Source organism: Anabrus simplex, chromosome 1 (assembly GCF_040414725.1).
Source record: "Anabrus simplex isolate iqAnaSimp1 chromosome 1, ASM4041472v1, whole genome shotgun sequence".
NCBI classification, from domain to species: Eukaryota; Metazoa; Arthropoda; class Insecta; order Orthoptera; family Tettigoniidae; genus Anabrus; species Anabrus simplex.
This window is the reverse complement of record NC_090265.1, coordinates 1,295,632,609-1,295,657,377: the sequence shown is the minus strand read 5'-3', so window position 1 is coordinate 1,295,657,377 and position 24,769 is coordinate 1,295,632,609. Positions and strand designations below refer to the sequence as shown.

At 36.8% G+C, this 24,769-nt stretch overlaps 1 protein-coding gene across 2 annotated transcripts in view; it reads right to left on the bottom strand.

The window, feature by feature from the left end:
* The window catches only part of LOC136858277 (vesicular glutamate transporter 3), a 591,282-nt gene that overhangs the window by 57,675 nt on the left and 508,838 nt on the right, over positions 1 to 24,769 (bottom strand). For both annotated transcript variants that reach the window (XM_067137692.2, XM_067137693.2), the window contains 3 exons: positions 20,143 to 20,348; positions 8,422 to 8,655; positions 1,799 to 1,883 (listed from right to left, as the gene is read on the bottom strand). In XM_067137692.2, coding sequence (XP_066993793.2) covers positions 1,799 to 1,883; positions 8,422 to 8,655; positions 20,143 to 20,348 — 525 coding nt within the window. The remainder of the gene's footprint in view (positions 1 to 1,798; positions 1,884 to 8,421; positions 8,656 to 20,142; positions 20,349 to 24,769) is intronic.

Below are 24,769 nucleotides of genomic sequence, written 5' to 3'. Positions count from 1 at the left end.
AGATTATTAAAATCAATCAAAGGCATTTATGTTGACAATTGGGCTTCAGTGAGAATTGATGGTAGAATGAGTTCTTGGTTCAGGGTACTTACAGGAGTTAGACAAGGCTGTAATCTTTCACCTTTGCTGTTCGTAGTTGACATGGATCATCTGCTGAAAGGTATAAAATGGCAGGGAGGGATTCAGTTAGGTGGAAATGTAGTAAGCAGTCTGGCCTATGCTGACCACTTGGTCTTAATAGCAGATTGTGCCGAAAGCCTGCAGTCTAATATCTTGGAACTTGAAAATAGGTGCAATGAGTATGGTATGAAAATTAGCCTCTCGAAGACTAAATTGATCAGTAGGTAAGAAATTCAACAGAATTGAATGTCAGATTGGTGATACAAAGCTAGAACGGGTCGATAATTTCAAGTATTTAGGTTGTATGTTCTCCCAGGATGGTAGTATAGTAAGTGAAATTGAATCAAGGTGTCGTAAAGCTAATGTAGTGAGCTCGCAGTTGCGATCAACAGTATTCTGTAAGAAGGAAGTCAGCTCCCAGACGAAACTATTTTTACATCGGTCTGTTTTCAGACCAACTTTGCTTTACGGGAGTGAAAGCTGGGTGTACTCAGGATATCTTTTTCTTAAGTTAGAAGTAACAGACATGAAAGTAGCAAGAATGATTGTTGGTACAAACAGGTGGGAACAATGGCAGGAGGGTACTTGGAATGAGGAGATAAAGGCTAATTTAGGAATGAACTCGATGGAGGAAGCTGTACGCATAAACCGGCTTCGGTGGTGGGGTCATGTGAGGGAAATGGAGGAGGATAAGTTACCTAGGAGAATAATGGACTCTGTTATGGAGGGTAAGAGAAGTAGAGGTAGACCAAGACGACGATGGTTAGACTCTGTTTCTAACGATTTAAAGATAAGAGGTATAGAACTAAATGAGGCCACAACACTAGTTGCATATCGAGGATTGTGGCGATGTTTAGTAAATTCACAGAGGCTTGCAGACTGAACGCTGAAAGGCATAACAGTCTAAAATGATAATGTACGTATGTATGCATACTGCAGATTTGTTTTAGGACTACTGTTCATTTTTGGCCTCACTGTCTGATACAGTAATGTGATGTCAGTGAGGTTGAATGTTCCTGGAGTTGTGTGTTGATTGCTTTGCTTTTGATGATGTTAGGATTCTTAGTTTATTCTCTCCACGAACAGACACAATTTAAATCCCATGTGTAAGCTATATGACTACATTGTACAGAAATTCCTTTCTAAGCATAATGTTGATAACAGACACGCGACTTCAATTTTATCTGTCCAGGGGTCAGTTGCTGAGGACAGCTCAAGATTGACTGAAATGTTTCAGTGATTTCATATAGCCTATCATTAAGAACAGAAATAATGTTGGTTAATTCAATATAATTAGAAATTCAGTTTTTCAGTAATCCCCATGACAATTGCTGCTTAGACAATTTCTAAGTCTTGAAGAACTTTCGGTTCTAATTTTTCATCTACTGCATGCAGTAGGAACAAACGACACTGAAACGTTATTTAATTGTGTTGGTATAGTATGTGTTTTCAAATTCACAAACCACCCATCGTTCATAACGTTTTTGAAGATTAGCAAACATGTTGATGAACAAAGGTTGTTGTAAGGGCACAAGAAATGTTATCTTCTCACATAATTCGGGAATATATGTATGTGGGTCATCGTGTTCAGAACTTGGTAGCCTACAGCAGTGTTAGTCTAACTGTCTCTTCTTGTCAGTGAAATTGTCCAAGGATTTTTCAAATATATTTCTCTTACCTTGAAAGGATGACATAAAGCGACTTCTCTCAATAGCAGGAATCCAATGGCCCACAACTGCATACATTGCCGGCCATGTCAAACCCTGAAAACCCACAAAGACTTAGTAATCTTATAATAATTTTAATACCATAAAAATATACTGTTTCAACGGGCTGACGATGACATGGACAGATGTCGAAACCGGTCCCTTAATAAATTAAATATGTTGCTACATTGATTTGTGCAACAGTGTTATTGTATTGAAAAGGTGGAACATTTTTCTCTTTTTAGTATTGTTGGAGGAACTGTGAGAAGTGGGCAACCAGCACCAAACTACATCAACATTGCGACAGCAAATGTCCTGACACTGACGGGAAAGACAGAAGAACTGGTTGACTTCATCAAAGAAAAAGATATAGACATACTTGGACTGTGTGAGACCAAGAAGAGGGGTATGGGAGAGATTCCTCTGAAAGAAGGATACAGGCTGTATTACAGCAGAGGACCTGAGGCAAAAAATGGAGTGGCCATCATACTTAGAAAAGAAATCCAAGAATATGCGTAATATACAAAATATGTCAGCGACAGGATGATGGTGTTGAAACTCCAGTTTGAAAATGGATTGAAAGATCTATTTCAGTTGTATGCCCCACAAACAGGTTGAATAGATGAACATCTAGAGGACTTTTTAGAGGAAGTGGAGAGACAGATAGAAGATAAGGAAGTGCTATTCATGGGAGATCTAAATGCACAAGTTGGAATGGAAAGACAAGGAAAGGAAGATGTTGTAGGGCCTTTTGGATATGGAAATGTAAATCCAGAAGGCGAGTTGTTGGTGGAATTTTGCATGAGGAACCAAATGACTGTTGGAAACACCTGGTTTAGGAAGAAGAACAGTCAGAAGATTACAAGGTATGGTTGGAGAGACAGACGAACAAAGACCATAATTGATTATATAATCATAGAGAATGAACTCCAGAAGAACCTTGTAGATGTAACAGCCATGCCTGAAGAAGCCTTTGGTGGAGATCAGAGTTGTGATAGGAAAATTGAAAGTGGGAAAGATTGAAAAAACCCCATTAAAAGAGAGAGAAAAAATTAAAGTATGGAACTTGAAGGAGAAAAGCACACAAGAAGAATTTCAAAGGGAAATAATACCCTTGGTACCCAAGACAGAGATGGGGAATGTTGAAGATGAATGGAAAAGATTTAAGGAAGCACTGGTTGGATATGCGGAAAAGATATGTGGTAGAACATCAGGAAATGTGAAAGACAAAGAGACACACTGGTGAAATGATAGGGTAAATTTTAAAGTGAAGGAAAAGAAAATGGCATGGAAAGCATGGAAAACATCTAAGACTGAAGAAAGTAGAAGAAAATATTTGGAGGCAAGGAATTTGATGAAGAAAGTAGTGGAGGAAGAAAAGCTGGGTCTTATTCACACAGAAATTGAGAGATGATGTGCAGGGCAGCAAGAAATTACTGTATGGTATTTTAAGAAACAGAAAGAGAGATCAAGTAAACACCAGATTTGTGAAGGATGAAGGTGGCATAATTTTAACAAAGCCAGAAGAAATAGATGGAGAGAGTATTTTCAGGAGTTGCTGAACATGAGAACTAATGACAGTCATTCAATGGACGACCAGGAAAGGCAATTAGTTGATGAAGAAATAGATAAAGAAATTACAATGAATGAAATTGAAATGGCAGTAAGAAAGATGAAGAATGGAAAAACTGCCGGAATAGATGAAATTTCAGTGGAGATGATAACGGCAGCTGGAGCTGTAGGCCTGCAGTAGACATACCGAGTTCTCAGGATTGTCTGGGAGAATAAGGAGGTCCCTGAGGATTGGCAAAAAGGAATTATCATCCCAATTTTCAAGAAAGGTGATAAGAAAGTATTGAAGAACTACAGGGGAATTACTCTGATATCCCATGTTGCTAAGATAATGGACAGGATACTGGAAAGTAGGATAAGGTTGAGGGTTGAAAATCAGATACAGGAAAATCACTTTGGTTTCAGAAGTGGACGGTCAACAATAGAGCTCATTTTCATTATGAGACAACTAATGGAAAAGCAATGGGAGTATGGTAATGATATGGTGATGACATTCACTGACATTGAAAAGGCATATGACAGTGTCCCCAGGACTAAAGTTTGGGACAGTCTGGTGCAAAATGAATTGGACAGGGAATAATAAAAATGATCATGGCATTGTACAATGAATGTTGTAGTTGTGTGCAAACACAAGTTGGCAGGACAAGTTGGTTCAATCCTGTTTACAATAGTAATGGATGACATCATGAGAACAGCAAAAGCAACATATGGAGGAAGAGAAATGAACACGATGTTATTTGCAGATGATATTGTGATTTAGGGAGAAGAGGACATGAAGGTTCAAGAACAGTTGGATGTGGTGAGTGGGAAGATCGAAGAATGTAGATTGAAAATAAGTGTGGAAAAGAGTGAAACTCTTGTTATGACTCAAGGGGAGAAAGAAGGGAAAGGTCAGATTAGACTTGCAGATATGCCCCTGGAAGTAGTGGAGACGTTCAAATAACAGGGGAGTGAATTAATAGAGAATGCTCGACTGGAAGCTGAGATTAGTAAGAGGATTCAAGCTTTAAGCTGTTTCTATTATATTGTAAGAAACATCTTATGGGACAAAGGTGTGCCAATGGAAGCAAAGGAAACTATGTACAAGATGTATTATGTACCCATAACAACTTGCTGAGCAGAAACTTGGACAATGACAAAGAAGGATGAGAGTCAAATACAGGCAGCCAAAATGAAGTTCTTGAGGAGTATGATATAGAAGAGTAAAAGAGACAAAATAAGGAATGAGAAAATCTGGGAAGAAATTGGAGTGGAAAAAATTAATGATAGAATAGAGAAGAACCAACTAAGATGGTTTGGGCACATAAAGTGAATGAGTGATGAAAGAATACCAAAAAAAGTGATGGAAATGCAAATGCAAGGAAGGGGAAATGATGATGATGATGATGATGATGATAATGATCCTAGTATCCTAGTAATTATATTTTAATAATGCTGATGTCTTTATATATGGTGCCTTTGGTATGATTCCACAGAAAAGTAAGAGTTTCTGTATTGAGATAAATGACTATTTAGGATATAATACAAAGTCTTCAGAAAACCCACTTACACAGATAAATATCTGGATAAGACATCAACCAGCATCTTAAACAGAAGAGGAGTGAAGTGTTTTATGCTTTTCTACATTTCTTATCTTTAGATGCAACATTTTTATTTGATTAAACTAGCAAAGTACTGGCTAAGATTTGCATAGAAGACTTACATGAAAAGTACTTTTGCGTCTTTTGAGTCTTCGAAGAAATATGTATTCCCTTTAATACTGACAACCACTATGCAGTCATAAGAATTAACACCAAATAATCATGAATACACTACTGGATGACAGCCAAGCACTCCAGCAAGGTAAAATATCTTACTAACATAATATGAATGTAGTGTCTGTCTGCACATTTGATTCTTTTTTGTGCATATGTTTTTTCATGAAACTTGCCAATATTAAAGTAGACACACATTTGGTTTCATCTCAATTCATTTTTAGGAGCTAAGCCTCTCAGTCAGAGAGAAGTGATCAATGGTTCAGTTCCTTCCCTTTTGGGCCAACAATACCATGGCCAGATCCACTTGGTAATAACAGCAGCTGTGTTTGGTACTTTCCTGCTTTCTGCTCGCTGTGTAGAATGCAAAGCCATTCAAGCTAAATATTTTCACATCCTTCATATGTACTGTATAATGACCATTTTTTTTTTGGATCATTACTTCATTGAGATCTTTGAATTTAATTTCCTTATACCCATACCTATGATAACTCTAGCATCACTCAATTTGTTGTAAGACTTCAGTTTTAGAGGTGTACCATTCTGAAGCTATTACATGGCCAAAAGTTAGGATCCTCCTTGATGATGATGATGTCGAGACTGTTATGCTGACGGGATATGGCAAAGGTGAATGCGTGTTTATACTTCACTCTTGCTTAATATTAATATTCCTTCTGTAACTGTCATGTATGCATCAAATGAAGACAACAACAACAACAACAACAACAACAATAATAATAATAATAATAATAATAATAATAATAATAACAATATCAAAAAATTATCTATTCCAGTATAAAAGGCTGTCATTCCCACTTGCTTTATAATGAAAATCACGAAGTCACAACGGCAGAGTCTGAGCAATGCAGGTCTGGACCCTGAGAACTGACAGCTTTGCACATGGACAACTGTACGTGGCTTGCTCTGGAGTGAGCACAGATAAAAATCTTTACATTTGCACAGGAAACAATAACAGTAAAATTACTAATATCATGTATTAGTACATAATTACCAAGATAAATAAAATGTCTACTGGAAGGGTGTTTTCAATTTATGAAAGGAAGGCAGCATCTCTTAGAATGAAGAAATATTTTGCTGATACAAAAAGCAAAAAATCTTCTGTATAACTGACTAGAGTGGTCCAGTGTAGGCCATAAAATGTGGAGAAAAAAAAAAAGGTCATGTATTTTTCTCTACACTCCTACTCACAACTTTCTGAAAATAATGTGTTCCAATACTATTAAAAAATATTGAATGTATTTTGATACAGTTGCCAGTGTTCACCAGTCCTATAAATGGCCAGAAGTCCGGCTCCATGGCTAAATGGTTAGCGTGCTGGCCTTTGGTCACAGGGGTCCCAGGTTTGATTCCCGGCAGGGTTGGGAATTTTAACCATAATTGGTTAATTTTGCTGGCATGGGGTCTGGGTGTACGTGTCGTCTTCATCATCATTTCATCCTCATCACAACGCACAGGTCGCCTACGGGTGTCAAATCAAAAGACCTGCACCTAGCAAGCCGAACTTGTCCTCGAACACTCCCGGCACAAAAAGCCATACACTATTTCATTTAATAGCCAGAAGTTATCATTCATTTAACCTTCAGTGTTGCCTAACTAGTATAAACCTCAATAATAATTATTAAATTAACGTCGTAATGGTCCACCTTTCAATACTATAATATGCAATATTTTGAATTACATTAACCAGGGACTAGTTTCAGCCTGGGCTCAGCCTTAATGTAAAACATCTAATAACTAAACCAATGTACAGACACACAATTGACATAAAACAAATGAACAAATATACAATTGACATTAAAAACTGGGATGAAATTATGAGTAAATTTGAAAAATAAATTAGGCTCTAAATTCTTTGCATACTCAAGATGCTAAGAATTGCTATTTATTTGTTTTATGTTGCATTGATAGAGACAGGTCCTACAGTGTAACAAACTAAATTATAAGCATCTGGATAGGGTAAACATCTATTAGAAGTTATATAGGATAGTAAGGAAAGAAGTTAATGTTTCATTTTCATGAAATCTTGAGATCCAGGAAAATTATATCAGTTCTAATATATATGCTAAGCGGTAAAAGCTACCAAGAGTGAAATACATACATATATACTGTATAGGAAAGAAATGGAGAGGCAGGAACTTACCATATTAGCATGTGAAGATAGAGTACACATAAAAGGAACACATGGGTCTAAAATGTTTGGCCGCATTGGCACACAGTATGTGTTTTTGTGTTTACAGTAATCTATCCACATGTGGTTGGTAAGCTGCACCTCTCTACGAGTTCCTTATACATATATAATTCTAATATTAACCATTAACTGAAGTAAATCCCATTTATGCAAATGTTTATTATGTTATAATATCAATTTCTACCATTATACTGTGATTATTCTGAATTTATGCAATGTATGTGCAATTTATTGTTTATATATATTTGTACTCTTCATACTGTATCAACGATCTGACATGAAAAAACAATAATGCACTGAATGTCTTCAAACATGACTCCAATACAATTCAGTGACTTAACTAAAGATATTTATGTCAATTCTAATTGGTATATAACTGTTAGGTTTTTCAGTCTGCCAAAAATAATTTTGAACAAATACATTTATGTTTATTTCTGTTTAAATCATTAGAAAACTTGAAATTTTGAACTTATCTTAATGAAGACTTTGCTTCTCTCCATTCTAGCATAGAATGCAAGTTGGTGAAATGCTGGTACTCAGTCATTCACATGAGTCCAGTTGGCTAGTTAGTTCACTAACCCTTTGCCTTGCCATGCCATGCATCCCCACCCTGACATGCTGATCTTACTTTTAGATGTTTATTTTGTATTATTTTAGCACTTCAATTATTATAATAATAAATAATAATAATGTTATTTGCTTTACGTCCCACTAACTACTTTTTAAGGTCTTCGGAGACGCCGAGGTGCCGGAATTTAGTCCCGCAGGAGTTCTTTTACGTGCCAGTAAATCTACCGACACGGGGCTGTCGTATTTGAGCACCTTCAAATACCACCGGACTGAGCTAGGATCGAACCTGCCAAGTTGGGGTTAGAAGGCCAGCGCCTTAACCGTCTGAGCCACTTAGCCCGGCGCACTTCAATTATTATTATTATTATTATTATTATTATTATTATTATTATTATTATTATTATTATTATTATTATTATATTAAAATTGGTTTGTAAAATATGCAGGCACTCTTAATAACCATATAATGGACATTTAATCTGTAACTTACCGAAGCAAAACCTTGAATAGATCGCAGCAATATAATGAAGGCATAGTGAACAGATGCTGCATATGGAATGAACAGAGAGCATATAGCTGTTACAAACTGAGAAATACCAAACACAGCTTTGGTACCAAACTGCTGAGTCAATACGCCACCAGCAACTTGAGAGAGAATGTAGCACCAATAAAATGAACTCAAGATTGTCGACTGTGTTGTAGAATCCCAATCAAACTCTCCTTCCTAAAATAAAAATGAAGAAGCATGCTTTTAAAAGATTATATTTACATGTTCACAACCTAGCACCAAGCATGCTCCGCTAGGCCTGGCTTCTGCTGCCTAGTGGACAACACGGGCAGCCTCACTGAGGCAACAAGTAAGGGAAGTTAGCAGGGACCTGACTGAAAAGTATTTTATTGGAAGTTTATTTTTCCCCTACTTCAACAAAATATTCTGAAAGTGGTCACCATCTTTTTGCAGGCACAAGTTGCAGTAGCACAAAAAGTTCTGGGAATCACGTTGCAGTTCATCTTTGGTTATACGTGTATAACATTTGTTATCTCTTTCTCGAAAGCTCAAAGAGTACGTAGGTTGTTCTTAAATATTTTTTTGTTTAAGGTTAAAAAAAAAAAAAAATGAAGAGGCCGAAGTCCAGGAGTAATTGCCCATTTATCAAAAACCTCATTAACAGCTTGCAGTGATGTCGATATATGAGGTGTTGCACTATCCTGTTGGAAGTACAGTAAGTGTACTGGTTTGTTTCTTCTCTGAACATTTGAGAGAATGGTTGCAAAATATTATTCACATAGCGCTCTGAACTCATTGTCTTGAAAAAATATAGGATTGATTATCTGTTTTGCACTATTCGCACACCATATCCCAACTTTTCCGTCGTGTAATGGAACTTCGTGAACTACATGAAGATTTTCACTGTCCCAATACAGAATATTCTGACCATTCACATAACCACTTGCACGAAACCAAGTTTCATCACTCATAAAAAGAAGTATGGAATCCACAATTCTGAAGTGTACAGATTGTAAAATTCACCTACAAAACTTAGAGCATGCATCGGGGGCAGTAGCACAATTTAATTTATGAACTGCAGATAATTTGTACATGTGGAACCTGATCTTTTTAAGGCCTTTACAGGTAGAACCTATAGACTTGACATATTCTTGGGAGAGTTGCCAGATCAATTTTTTCAGACTCAGTTCCATCCTTGCTCGGGTATCTTGAAGCCATTCCTTGGTGGGAGCTCGTTTAGGATACCACTTCTTCCTAATGTAATATTAAAAATTCATTAATGTTACTTGCTTTACGTCCCACTAACTACATTTATGGGTTTTGGAGATGCCCAGGTGCCGGAATGTTGTCTCGCAGGAGTTCTTTTACGTGCCAGTAAATCTACAGACACAAGGCTGATGTATATGAGCACCTTAAAATACCACCAGACTAAGCCAGGATCGAAACTGCCAAGTTGGGGTCAGATGATACCACATGTCTGATATGTTCATAAAATACCACTCAACTGCAACCAGCAGATGGTGTGGTACAGCTCGGCCTCGAGACCGCCCGCCTTGTTGGTCAACCGCTACTTGAAAGAGAATGTAGCACCAATAAAATGAACTCGAGATTGTCGACTGTGTTGTAGAATCCCAATCAAAATCTCCTTCCTAAAATAAAAATGAAGAAGCATGCTGTTGGAAGTACAGTAAGTGTACTGGTTCGTTTCTTCTATGAACATTTGCCAGGTGGTGGATGCTGGGCCCAGCAGAGTATGGGTGGTGCTAGGTTCTGAACGTCCTGTATTAACCATTTACATAAAACACAACAAAATTATTTAGCAAGTAAGTAACTGAAATACCCATATATATTCATATTTACTAACAAGAAAATGCAGATAAAATGAAAATAGTTTGATGCATTGTCTTTCAAATATGTTTACTGAAGAAGAAACAAATGGCCATAGCTGCAGAAATATTTTACAATAAATATATTCTTTCCAATCTCGAGAATTCCATGTCAAATCTTAAAACTCTGTCTTCACACTAATTATATCATAATTCAGTTTTCAGGAGTGAAAGGTGCAGAGATTCAGGATTTCTTACATTCAAAGGTGATAAATATAGTAATAATTATTGTTGACATAAACAGCCAGGAATAACGAAAGAGTATGTATAAGGAAGAGATATAGGCAAGTACAAGTATGAAGGACGAGTTCTCCACCTAATCAATACTTTATTTTACGTAGTGTCAATGATTTCCATAAAAACAGTACCGGTTTCGACCCGTAAAAACGTCATCTTCAGCTGTTAGAGAACTTACTTAATAGCGACTGTACAGAATAAACAGTACTAAAATTAAAACTAAACAAGAATGCCATTAAATAAACATGATACCACTATTCTAAAATTACTTAAGATTTACATATATAGATATGGTACAGTTTTGGGGTTAAGGGTGTTATTTTCAAATATTACATATATTGAGGCTGGAATCGGATACAGTTCTTGGAGTTGATCAGGAATCACTGGTATTCAGATGTCAGGTTATCTGTGTTAAAGCCACTATTATGTCCAACGGTTTATGAGATCGTTGAAGTGCATTGTTGTGCCGAAAATATTCGGGGATGTTGTGTTCCTTAGAATAAGAGGTTCAGGGACCAGTTCACGGACACATAGCTTATACCCAGTCTATATCACTGCTGAAAAATACGTTGTGAGTGCCACTATTCTAAAAAATACTTAAAATATATACATATGGTACAGTTATGGGGTTGAAGGGTTTCACACTGGCCCCATGATTACCACATATTACAAAAGTTCCGTTTGCTGAGGTTGAAATTGGATACAATTCTTAGGGTTTATGGAGAATCATTGACATACTGGTGTCAGGCTCAGATATCCAATGTTAAATGTCAGTACCATGTCCAACGGTTATTCAAGCTGCATTGTTGGGCTGCAAATATGCGGCGACGTCGTATTCATTAGAATGAGAGGTTTAATAACCTGTTTACAGGTACACAGCTCTTATTCAGTCTATATCAATGATAAAAAACAAGCTAGTTTATATTAGACTTCCTTATTGAGGTTTACGTTGCTGTGCGTGACATATTGAAATCAGTGAAAGCTAGTTGTGTGTGCTCCTCTCTTCATACTTGCATTCCCTCATATAATTTTAGAAAATCTGAGAAAGAAGAAAAGGAAGGTAGGTATTAGAATAACTGATAGACAGTGCCTGTTAAATAGGTTGTATATACGGTATGTGTGTGTGTGTGTTACTTACGTGTGAGCTGGATATGTCCTTGAGCATGGTTAGGAGCGTGCTGTACATTGTTGCGTGTACGTCGTGTGGCTATCGTAGCGTTGAGAAAGAGCGGTGGTGGGGAGGGTCGGGGGGGGGGGGGGCGGCATGTGGAGGGGGTGGTGTAGAGTGAGGCGTGTATTATGGGGCGTGTATGGGCCCATGTTTGCCGATTCTTTTTAAATATGTGTCTTTTAGAAAGGGTATGGCTGTGTTGAAAAGGATGTTTGTTTTATCTGCGACTTCATTTAAGTTGTAGTTAGGATTAGCGTATTGGTCCATGTTTATGTATAAATCTTCCATTATATTGAGCAATGGGCCTGAGGGGTTTATATTTAAAATTTCCATGTCATTCTCGATGTTGGTGAATTTATGCTTGTGTTCCTCAACATGTTGCCCTATGGATGAAAAGTGATTATATTTGGTAGCGTTGATGTGTTCATTGTATCAGATAGAAAAACATCTGCCTGTGTGCCCAATGTAGCTAGCTCCGCAGTTGTTGCATTTTCTGCGGTATACTCCTGAGTGGCTGTATTTGTTTTTTTCATTGACCGATTTAGTGTTGTGTAAGATAGAAGCATTGTTACGTGAGGTTCTGGAAGCTATTCTTAGATTGTTTTTTGAAAACGTTGGTTATGGGGTGGATGTGGGTGTTGTTAAATGTAAAAAGTGCATAATCTTTCTTAGTTTCACTGTTTCTGCTTAATTTAGATTTTGGCTGATGTTTTATTTTGTGAATGATTTTGTTTATCATGTTTCTGTTGTATCCATTATGCTCAGCTATTTCGTGAATTATGTTCAGTTCGTTTTTTAATTCTTCTTGAGAGAGAGGTATGTTGAAAGCTCTGTAAATCATGCTGTAGTATGCCGCTTTCTGTGTGTGTTTGGGTTTGTTGAATCAATTTTTATTGTGTTGGAGGTTTGTGTAGGTTTCCTGTAGATTTTGTATGTTAAGTGGTCTTCAGTTTTAGTGACAGATAAGTCAAGATAGTCCAAAGTGTGATCTTTCTCAGTTTCCATAGTAAATTTTATATGTGGATCTATTTTGTTTAGCTGTTCAAATATGTTGTTCTCGTTTGTGGACCTGCGGTCTATAACGACGAAGATGTCATCTACAAATCTGCACCAGAATGATATATTGTTAATTTTGCTAATTTCTGAGTGTTCTAAGGGGTCTATGTAGATCTCAGCTAGTATTCCTGAGGCTGGTGAACCCATGGGAAGGCCTTGCTATTTGTAGATAGTGTCGTGGAATCTAAAGTAATTATTGTTTAGGGTAAATTCTAGTAAGTTAATGAATTCTTCTATTTCGAGGATGCTTAGATTACTGTGTTTTAAAAATTTGATTCTATTAGTCTTATCGTCTTCTGTGTGGGTATGTTAGGGTACATGTTAATGATGTCATATGATGCTAGGATGTGGTGTTGTTTGATTTTCAGCTCTTTGGTGATGTTACAGAATTCTATTGAGTTTCGTACTGATTTCTTGGCTAAGAATGTGTAGTGTTTTTTGAGAAATGTTTGTATGAAGCATGATAATTTATATGTCGGGCTTGATCTATAATTTATGATCGGCCTCATGGGTACATTATCTTTGTGGATCTTGGGGTAGGCTTTCGCCGTCAGCAGTTGTGGATTCATTATAGTTAGCTTCGTAGTTTCCTGCTCGTTAAGGAGAAAGTGGGTGTTTTTCAGTAATGTTTTTAAGATTTCTTTGGATACTGGCAGTTGGATCTTTTCTTTTGGTTTGAAAGGTGTCGTCTAGGAAACATTGTTTAGTTTTAGAGATGTATTTGTTTCTGTCGATGATGACTGTCGTATTACCTTTGTCTGCCTTTGTTATTAATAGATTGTTCTGCTTAATTTTGTCTTTGAGTTTCCTGAGCTGAGCATTATCGGTTTTGCTTTTTGGGTTGTTGTTGTTGTTGTTGTTAATCTTGTTTATGTATCGTGGTAATTTCTTCTTAACCTCGTGTGTGATCTCATCGCGTAAATCATGGGGGACTTTATTTAGGGCATTTTCAGTTTCAGCGATGATGGTTGTGAGGTTATGGAAGGTTGATGTGTTTGCCCAATTATGGTTAGGTCCTTTGCTCAATATATTAGTTTCTGTTTCATCAAAGTGTGCTGTGCGTGACATATTGAAATCAGTGAAAGCTAGTTGTGTGTGCTCCTCTCTTCATACTGCTGTTAAATTCATGATGGGTGGGTGAAAAGTGTATTCATTCTCTTTGTTGCGTTTGGAGGGGTTGTTATTGACTTGTTTGTTTTGGATTTGTGACTGTTTTAGTGCATTAAGCTTTCTATTCAATGTGTTCTGTTTGCGAATTGCTATGTTAGTTATTTTGTCCTGGGTTATTAGTTGGAAGTTGTCCCAAAAGGTATGTGGTAAAACATGGAAAGTTTCTAGGTGTGTTTCATAAAGTTTGGTATTGAGGTACCGTATTGTTTTTTCCTATAGAGGAATTTGATTTCTTCTGTTAACCATATTTTGTTGGTCTTTTTCTGTGTGTTCCGTGTCTGGTTGGTGTTCCTGTGTTTATTATTGTATCTCTTAAGGAAATTCGGTACTAAGTTGTTAGACAGGCATTCTCTTAAAAAGGTTATGTTCTTGATCACTATCACTATTTTAATTTTCAGGTTCTGATATCTAAACGCGATGTTTCTTGCCTGGTTGGCTGGGATACTATAATCTATTACTTTCATGGTCCGTATTGATAGTTCAAGTACAAGTATGAAGGATGAGTTCTCCACCTAATCAAGACTTTATTTTACATAGTGTCAATGATTTACATAAAAACAGTACCGGTTTCGACCCGTAAATAGGTCATCTTCAACTGTTAGAGAACTTACTTAATAGCGACTGTACAGAATAAACAGTACTAAAATTAAAACTAAACAAGAATGCCATTAAATAAACATGATACCACTATTCCAAATTTACTTAATATTTACATATATGCATATGGTACAGTTTTGGGGTTAAGGGTGTTATTTTCAAATATTACATATATTGAGACTGGAATCGGATACAGTTCTTGGAGTTGATCAGGAATCACTGGTATTCAGATGTCAGGTTATCTGTGTTAAAGCCACTATTAAGTCCAACGGTTTATGAGATCATTGAAGTGCATTGTTGTGCCGAAAAAATTCGGGGGTGTCGTGTTCCTTAGAATAAGAGGTTCAGGGACCAGTTCACGGACACATAGCTCATACCCAGTCTATATCACTGCTGAAAAATATGTTAGTGAGTGCCACTATTCTAAAAAATACTTAAAATCTATATATATAAAATAAGAGTTTTGTCTGTACATTGCTGAGAATATGAACAGAACGGTATTTCTGTATCGGTCATGTCCACAGTAACAAGAAAATGCATTCTTTACTTCTCCGTAATTTCTGTCTGTCTGTCTGTCTGTCTGTCTGTCTGTCTGTCTGTCTGTCTGTCTGTCTGTCTGTCTGTCTGTCTGTCTGTCTGTCTGTCTGTACACGCATCACGAGAAAACGGCTGAAGAGAATTTAATGAAAATTGGAATGTAAAGTCGGGTGATGAACTGCTACAATCTAGGCTATAAATTATTTTAATCACACTGAGTGAAATGGTAGTTTAGGGGAAGGCCTGAAATTTAATTCTCAAATAAGTTAATTATGTTATTAGTGGTCGTGTCTTAATGAAAATCGCTAGACAAAGATGGGAAATAATTCGCTACAATATAAGCTATTCACGCTGAGAAAAATGGTAGTTTAGGGGAAGGCCTAAAATTTAATTGTAAAATATTTATTTTATTAGTGGTCGTATCTTCAGGAAAATTGCTATGCAAAGTCAGGGAATAGGTCGCTATAATCTAGGCTATCAATAATGTTATTCGCACTGAGTGAAATGGTAGTTTAGGGGAAGGCCTGAAATGTAATCTATATATATAAAATAAGAGTTTTGTCTGTACATTGCTCAGAATTTGAAGAGAATGGTATTTCTGTATCGGTCATGTCCACAGTAACAAGAAAATTCATTTTTTACTTTTTCGTAATTTCTGTCTGTCTGTCTGTCTGTCTGTCTGTCTGTCTGTCTGTCTGTCTGTCTGTCTGTCTGTCTGTCTGTCTGTCTGTCTGTCTGTACACGTATCATGAGAAAACGGCTGAAGAGAATTTAATGAAAATCGGAATGTAAAGTCAGGTGATGAACTGCTACAATCTAGGCTATAAATTATTTTAATCACGCTGAGTGAAATGGTAGTTTAGGGGAAGGCCTGAAATTTAATTCTCAAATAAGTTATTTATGTTATTATATTAGTGATCGTATCGATAAATACTACATAACTAACATAACTTTAGTTATGTCGTAAGTTAGTAGTAGTTATTAAATTTCCGATCACTTATGTCTTATACATTGTTACCGTACCGCATATAATCAGAGATATTCAGGAATTTGGATTTTTGTTACTAAGTCCATATCAGCGCCAAGTCACGAGAAAATGGGTAAACAGAATTTAGTGAAAATCGGTATGTAAAGTCTGAGAATAACGAACTACAGTCTACGATATAAATAAGTTTGAAGGACATCCTAATATCACAGAGTCAAAAGAAAACTGATGTGAAGGCCTGCAATATAGAAAGCTCATAAACTTTATCAACAATAACATTACATTGACCATTGTTTGTTGTGATGTGCATTTTGTCTTCTGTTTCCTCTCATCCCCGATAGATAGGATTACTGCAGCATACCAAGGGTTTTTTAATTTGCTTGACGTCGCACTGACACAGGTAGGTCTTATGGCGACAATGGGATAGGAAATGAATAGTGGTGTGAAGGAAGCAGCCTTAGCTTTAAGGTACAGCCTGGTGTGACTGGTGTGAAAATGGGAAACCACGGAATACCATCTTCAGGGTTGCCGGCAGTAGGGTTCGAATCCACTACCTCCCGGATGCAAGCTCACAGCTGCGCGCCCCTAACCACATGGGCCACTCGCTGGTCGTACCGACTGTAACAGCCTGCCTGTATATTGGCGGGAAGGAGCTGGGGAGTAAGATAACTTTCTTCTTTAGCATGCCATTCCTCTGGTTCATACATTTTCTGATATATCTGGTACGTAACACACTGGTTCATCATAGTATTCGAGCTATTCAATCCCTACTCTGAGGCACTGATTGGAATGAGTAGTGTGCATATTTGACGGAATAATGACAGAGGAGTGTTCACGGCAGTCTGCGACCTGGTTATTCCAGTTCTGGAACTTTGGACTCTTAGATCGGCACCGTAGTACTGTTCGTTGAAAGTGAGAAAGTGTGCGGTTTTTCATTTGATCGAGTATTTTATATGATAACATTGCTTTCAATCGCTACATTCCTACCGACTTTTTTGTAATGACCTATGTTGAATTCAGATAGGAAAACCACCAAGTCAGTCATTCTGAGAATCCCGTAGCGAAGCACGGGTACATCAGCTAGTATATACATACGGTACAGTTATGGGGTTGAAGGGTTTCACACTGGCCCCATGATTACCACATATTACAAAAGTTCCGTTTGCTGAGGTTGAATTTGGATACAATTCTTAGGGTTTATGGAGAATCATTGACATACTGGTGTCAGGCTCAGATATCCAATGTTAAATGTCAGTACCATGTCCAACAGTTATCCGAGGTGCATTGTTGGGCCGCAAATATGCGGAGACATCGTATACATTAGAATGAGAGGTTTAACAACATTTAACAACACCCACATCCACCCCATAACCAACATTTAAAAAAAACACAATCTAAGAATAGCTTCCAGAACCTCACGTAACAATGCTTCTATCTTACACAACATTAAATCGGTCAATGAAAAAAAACAAATACAGCCACTCAGGAGTATACCGCAGAAAATGCAACAACTGCGGAGCTAGCTACATTGGGCGCACAGGCAGATGTTTTTCTATCTGATACAATGAACACATCAACGCTACCAAATACAATCACTTTTCATCCATAGGGCAACATGTTGAGGAACACAAGCATAAATTCACCAACATCGAGAATGACATGGAAATTTTAAATATTAACCCCTCAGGCCCATTGCTCAATATAATGGAAGATTTATACATAAACATGGACCAATACGCTAATCCTAACTACAACTTAAATGAAGTCGCAGATAAAACAAACATCCTTTTCAACACAGCCATACCCTTTCTAAAAGACACATATTTAAAAAGAATCGGCAAACATGGGCCCATACACGCCCCATAATACACGCCTCACTCTACACCACCCCCTCCACATGCCGCCCCCCCACCCCCCACCCTCCCCACCACCGCTCTTTCTCAACACTATGATAGCCACACGACGTACACGCAACAATGTGCAGCACGCTCCTAACCATGCTCAAGGACATATCCAGCTCACACGTAAGTAACACACACACACACATACCGTATATACAACCTATTTAACAGGCACTGTCTATCAGTTATTCTAATACCTACCTTCCTTTTCTTCTTTCTCGGATTTTCTAAAATTATATGAGGGAATGCAAGTATGAAGAGAGGAGCACACACAACTAGCTTTCACTGATTTCAATATGTCACGCACAGCAACGTAAACCTCAATAAGGAAGTCTAATATAAACTAGCTTGTTTTTTATCATTGATATAGACTGAATAAGAGCTATGTACCTGTAAACAGGTTATTAAACCTTTCATTCTAATGAATACGACGTCCCCGCATATTTGCGGCCCAACAATGCACCTGGAATAACCGTTGGACATGGTACTGACATTTAACATTGGATATCTGAGCCTGACACCAGTATGTCAATGATTCTCCATAAACCCTAAGAATTGTATCCAATTTCAACCTCAGCAAACGGAACTTTTGTAATATGTGGTAATCATGGGGCCAGTGTGAAACCCTTCAACCCCATAACTGTACCATATGTATATATTTTAAGTATTTTTTAGAATAGTGGCACTCACTAACGTATTTTTCAGCAGTGATATAGACTGGGTATAAGCTATGTGTCCGTGAACTGGTCCCTAAACCTCTTATTCTAAGGAACACGACATCCCCGAATATTTTCGGCACAACAATGCACTTCAACGATCTCATAAACCGTTGGACATAATAGTGGCTTTAACACAGATAACCTGACATCTGAATACCAGTGATTCCTGATCAACTCCAAGAACTGTATCTGATTCCAGCCTCAATATATGTAATATTTGAAAATAACACGCTTAATCCCAAAACTGTACCATATCTATATCTATATATGTAAATATTAAGTAATTTTAGAATAGTGGTATCATGTTTATTTAATGGCATTCTTGTTTAGTTTTAATTTTAGTACTGTTTATTCTGTACAGTCGCTATTAAGTAAGTTCTCTAACAGCTGAAGATGATCTATTTACGGGTCGAAACCGGTACTGTTTTTATGTAAATCATTGACACTATGTAAAATAAAGTACTGATTAGGTGGAGAACTCATCCTTCATACTTGTACTTGAACTATAATAATAATGCTATTTGATTTACGTCCCACTAACTACTTTTTACGGTCTTCGGAGGTGCCGAGGTGCCGGAATTTAGTCCTGCAGGAGTCCTTTTACGTGCCAGTAAATCTACCGACACGAGGCTGTCATATTTGAGCACTTTCAAATACCACCGGACTGAGCCAGGATCGAAGCTGCCAAGTTGGGGTTAGAAGGCCAGCGCCTTAACCGTCTGAGCCACTCAGCCCGGCACTTGAACTATCAATACGGACCATGAAACTAATAGATTATAGGTAAAGCTTTTAATGAACATACTGGATAATGATGTGCTTATGAATCAGCTCCCATAGTGGAGCCATTTGTGGTGAATAGATTAGGAAAGATTATTTACCTAGCAGATATAGACTTTGCTGGGTATTGAGATACAGAGATACCTGCACCAGAGAGACAATGAATAGACTCAATATGTTATTATTTCAAGGTAAGAGGTGAAGAATAATAGGAGTCACAGCTCTCGCTGTGAATATCCTTAAGAACTGTATTTATTTACTAAGGCTTCCAGCCAAAATAGTGAAAAGCATGATGATTTTAACTATAATTAACAAGTAAATTGACAGTAAAATAAAGAAATCTGCACCAATTTATTATGTTTATATAGTCTTTACTTAGGAAACAAATTTCAGATTTAATATGAAGAGGAGCTTTTTACACTAAATTTTAAAAAATTTTAAAAAGTGTGAAATGTATAAAAAATGCAAGAAATAGTGACAAAGAGTTTTTGAAGTTTTGTATCTATAAAGGCAAAATCATATTGAATGTCTCCATTTTACAGAGTAGGTCCTATGTCAGATGCCAGGTTCAGCCTAGTTCTCATAATTATTAAGGCTGAAAAATCTAGCACAGTGAAATTATTTCCTTACTTGGTAGGACCTATACTAGTGTGTAGATTCACAATACCTGCATTGTTGCATTGTCTGAAGAGTCATCTGAACCATTGCCTTGATAATAACAAACAAGGATAGAAGAAGAGTTGTCATCTATAACAGGGGGTGGCAACTTAACCATAGCAACCATAGCAATGTTGATGTCCATGCGCATCATGAAGCTCACAAGAAATCCCGTGAATGATAGGAAGTATAGCACCACCCGTGCAGGGATCAGATCTGGAAAAAATAAACATTTCTTAAGCAGGAGAGTGTGAGAAGAAACTCCTCACCATGGTTCATCAAAAGAAGAGGAGCCAAACTAACCCATGAAATAACCAATTCAGACAATACAGGGTATCCACAAAAGAACTCTGGGTTTTTTGAAGTTAAATATTTTAATTAAATCAAAAATTAATGATAATGTGTTAAACATAGTTTGAAAGGTCAAGAGGTGAAGAATAATAGAATAATAATTTAGTGCAGTCCAATGTGTGCCCCCATTTGTGGCACGGCATACATCTGAATGGAAAATTCTAAGTTCCCATGGAGGGAATTAGATATTTTTCACCAATAGAGCTTGTCAAAAACAGATCAGATGTAAGGCTTTTCAGGCATTTGCTCTATTAACCAGCGTTCGTGCCACAGAAGCAATGATACTTTAACGTAGATGGTTTACTTGTGAATCTTCTCCACATAAACAAGGAGAAGTCAAAGTGAGCGAGATCCAGACTTCTAGGAAGCCAAGGAATATATCGTGCTCTTCCAATCCATCCGTTGCCAGTTTGGTAACTGAGTGTTTCCTGCACATGGAAGCTGTAGTGGGATGGAGCTCCATCTTGCTGAACGTAGACAGGGCTCTTCTCAGCCTTAATATCAATTAATTGAGGGAAATCATACAGCTCTAACATGCCATTGTAGACATGTCCATTGATGATATTTTTGACAAAAATAAAAGGACCAATGACACGGTATGATGCGGTCAAGCATCATACCGCACCAAACATTCACTTTGGGGGAGTCACGCTGATGCTCAATGAACTCATGTGAGCTCCAAATTCGACAGTTGTGTCAGTTGACAAGAAAAGTTGTCTCATCGCTGAAACTAACATTGTTCAGAAAACAGTTATTTTTATCAATCATGTCCAGCAGACAAACAGCAAACTGAGATCTCTTATTTTTTCTGTTGGTTTAATTGCATGCAAATGTTGTAACTTGTATGCAGTTAGATGAAGGCTTTTGTGCACCACCTTATGAACAGTCGATTTCGGTATCCCCAGCTGAAGACTGCTTCATAGACACGAAGTGCGGATTCTTTCCATGTTTACTTCAGACACTCGCAGCCTACCAGGTGACTTTTGTTTCAAAACATTTCTAGTTTCTTTAAAAGCACAAAGCCATTGACGAATGGTTGAGATGCATCATCACCATACTTGCATCAAAATTTCCTCTTTACAGGAACAACTGATCTAGTTTCTATGAGGCACATAACACATTGAGCCTTCTGCTGTGGCATTGTCACTGCACTGCACTGCACTGACAGTCCGCTGCTCACTCACTTCAAGATCAATGCTCCGCAGCACTCACGGTGTGCATAAAACTTTTTGAGATATGAATTTAATTGTTATTATTGTTAACTGTTATTGTTATGCTCTAATCTGAATTAACTAATGCCACTTGCTCACTATGAGCATCCCTTCTGGGTCAACCATCACCCCAGACATGCTGGCCAGGACGTGGCAACAAGTCGATTACCTTTTGGATGTATACCGTGCCACAAATGCGGCACATATTGAACTGCACTTAAGTGTAAAAAGTAAAATAAAAATTAGACGATATTACCTTTCAAACCATGTATAACACATTATCCTTAATTTCTGATTAATTAAAATATTTAACTTCAAAACCCCAGAGTTCCTTTATGGAAACCCTGTATTTTACACAATAATGACTAACACCCAGCCTAAAATTCTGATCAATTTTAAATTACTAAGCAATGCAATATTTTAATTGGCAAAAAGCACCTTTTAAACATCTGTTCACAGATGTGAATTTCTTCATACTTTATCCCTTCAAAAATCAATACACCACTCCATGCCTTTTCTATCTTACTGATATATACAGTACACACATACAAAGTTAAATGAAAAGAGCAATCTTAAAGCACGACTTCTTTTTCTTTCTTACAAGTTGCTTTATGTCACACCAACACAGATAGGTCTTATGGCAATGTTGGGATAGGAAAGGGCTAGGAGTGAGAAGGAAGCACATGTGGCCTTAATTAAGGTACAGTCTCAGCATTTGTCTGGCGTAAAAAGGGGAAACCACGGAAAACCATCTTCAGGGCTGCCGACAGTAGGGCTTGAACCTACTCTATCTCCTGAATGCAAGCTCACAGCTGCGCACTCCTTTATGCACGGCCAACTCGCTCGATCAAAAGCAAGAATGTACATTGTCTTAAGTGCAATTTGGCAACCTCTTCATTCTTCACTTTTGAAAGTGTCTTGAAATATTCCTACATTAATAAACTTTGGATGTCGATAATAGTTTCCACTGTCTGCATAAAAATAACTGATTTATTAAAAAAAGATGTAAGTAACCAGACAGACAGAAAGGTTATCAAACATCATCTAACGGAATATACAAAGAAAAGCAGCACAATTTGTTCTGGGTGATTTCCAACAAAAGAGTAGCGTTTTGAAAATGTTGCAAACTCTGGGCTGGGAAGACATGGAAGTAAGGATACAAGCTATCAAATAAGTGGTATGTTCAGAGCTGTCAGTGGAGATATACGGTAGCATGGAATGGCATTAAAAGATGAGTAAGCTTCAATGGATTTTTAAAGGATCATAATATGAAGATAAAGGACAAATAATCATTAATAGGAAGAGGTATTAAGGTTTGAAATAATTTATCAAATTTTTCAATTTGAAATCATTTAAGAAAAGACTAGGTAAACAACTGACTGATGACTGATTGTTACCGAGTGTTGCTGAGTTTCAGATATTAATATTATATTGTGTGTTGAATTTAACAACTCTATTGTTAATTAAAGATGTACTGTCCCTACATCACTATCAATATGGAAAATATGAGAAATTGCATTTTATGATGCTATTGGTTTCTATTTGTATGTACTTAAGCTGTATGTGAAAAAAAAATATAAAATGCATTAATTAGAATAATCAAGCAATGTAAAATATCAATAGAATATAACAGATCAAGCTTTATGGCCGTCTGCTGTAAAGTACGGTAACAAATGATAGTTTCTATAGTAGGGCCAACTGATGAGAGACGCCATGCCATGAAGTAAAGGACTGAAAAAGGGGTTTAATTCTTTTTCTGTGGATACTTATATCTCAAAAACTGAAGATGTTACAGACATGAAAATTGGTATTTGGAATCTCCTTTAAAATTAAAGAAACACATATTATTTTGTTTTCAGAAAATCCACTTAATGGGGTGGGATGGGTGAAGAGAAGTGAACTTAATTCTTTTTATGGGGATACTTATACATCAGATACTGAAGATGTTACAGACATGAAAATTGATATTTGGAATCTCCTTTAAAAATAAGGACACATGTGCTTTTTGTTTTCAGAAAAAATCCTCTATAGGGGGTGAAAAAAGGTGAGAAAGGTGTTGAATGCCTTTTTGAGGATACTTATATCTCAAAAACTGAAGATGTTACAGTCATGAAAAGCTTTATTTGGAATCTCCTTTAAAAATAAAGGAACACACATTTTTTTTGTTTTCATAAAATCCACTTAAAGGGGGTGTAAAAAGGACTGAAAAGGGGTTGAGCTCTTTTTATGAGGATACTTATATCTCAAAAGCTAAAGATGTTACAGACATGAAAATCTGTATTTGGAATCTTCTTTAAAAATTAAGAAACATGCATTCTTTTGTTTTCAGAGAATCCAATTAAGGGTGGGTAAGTGAATTGAAAAATGAGTTTAATTCTTTGTATGAGGATACTTATGTCACAAAAACAAAGGATGTGAAAATAGGTATTTGGAATCTCCTTTAAAAATAAGGAAACATGCATTTTTTGTAGGAGGGGAGGGAATAAACTTAAGGGGCATGTAAAAGGAGTTGAATTCTTTTTATGAGGATACAAATACATAAATACAGTACACCACGAAGAGGTTGTGACTGGGCGATGAGGATTGATGACAAAAATATATGTTTATATGAAACCATTTGAATTACAAACTTAAAATGTCAAATGATATCCTAAGTTTTAATTACAGAAGAGTTAAATGGGGGTTAAGATGCAAAAACAAATATATTAATTCCTTCCTCCGATATGGTTTAACGTACGATGACAAAATTCCAAATACCGGTATATATTTTAAATCCTAGGTATGAAAGTGGAAATATTTTCAAACGTTCCATCTCTAAAGTGCCAAATGAGGTTAGCTCTGTAAACTAAATTATTCATCCCTCCAAAACTGTTTGGCGTACAAAGTTGTAATTTTACGAGAAGCGTCTTCTTTTATGTCCTAGGTGTAAAATATGGTATACTTCAAAACATTTCTCCTCTAAGAGGTTTAGATGGTAGTTGACTCTCAAAAACACAATATTCATTCTTCCAAAACTGTTTTGGCACAAACATAACTTTTTTTAATATCCTAGATGTTAATAAATATTTTAAAACA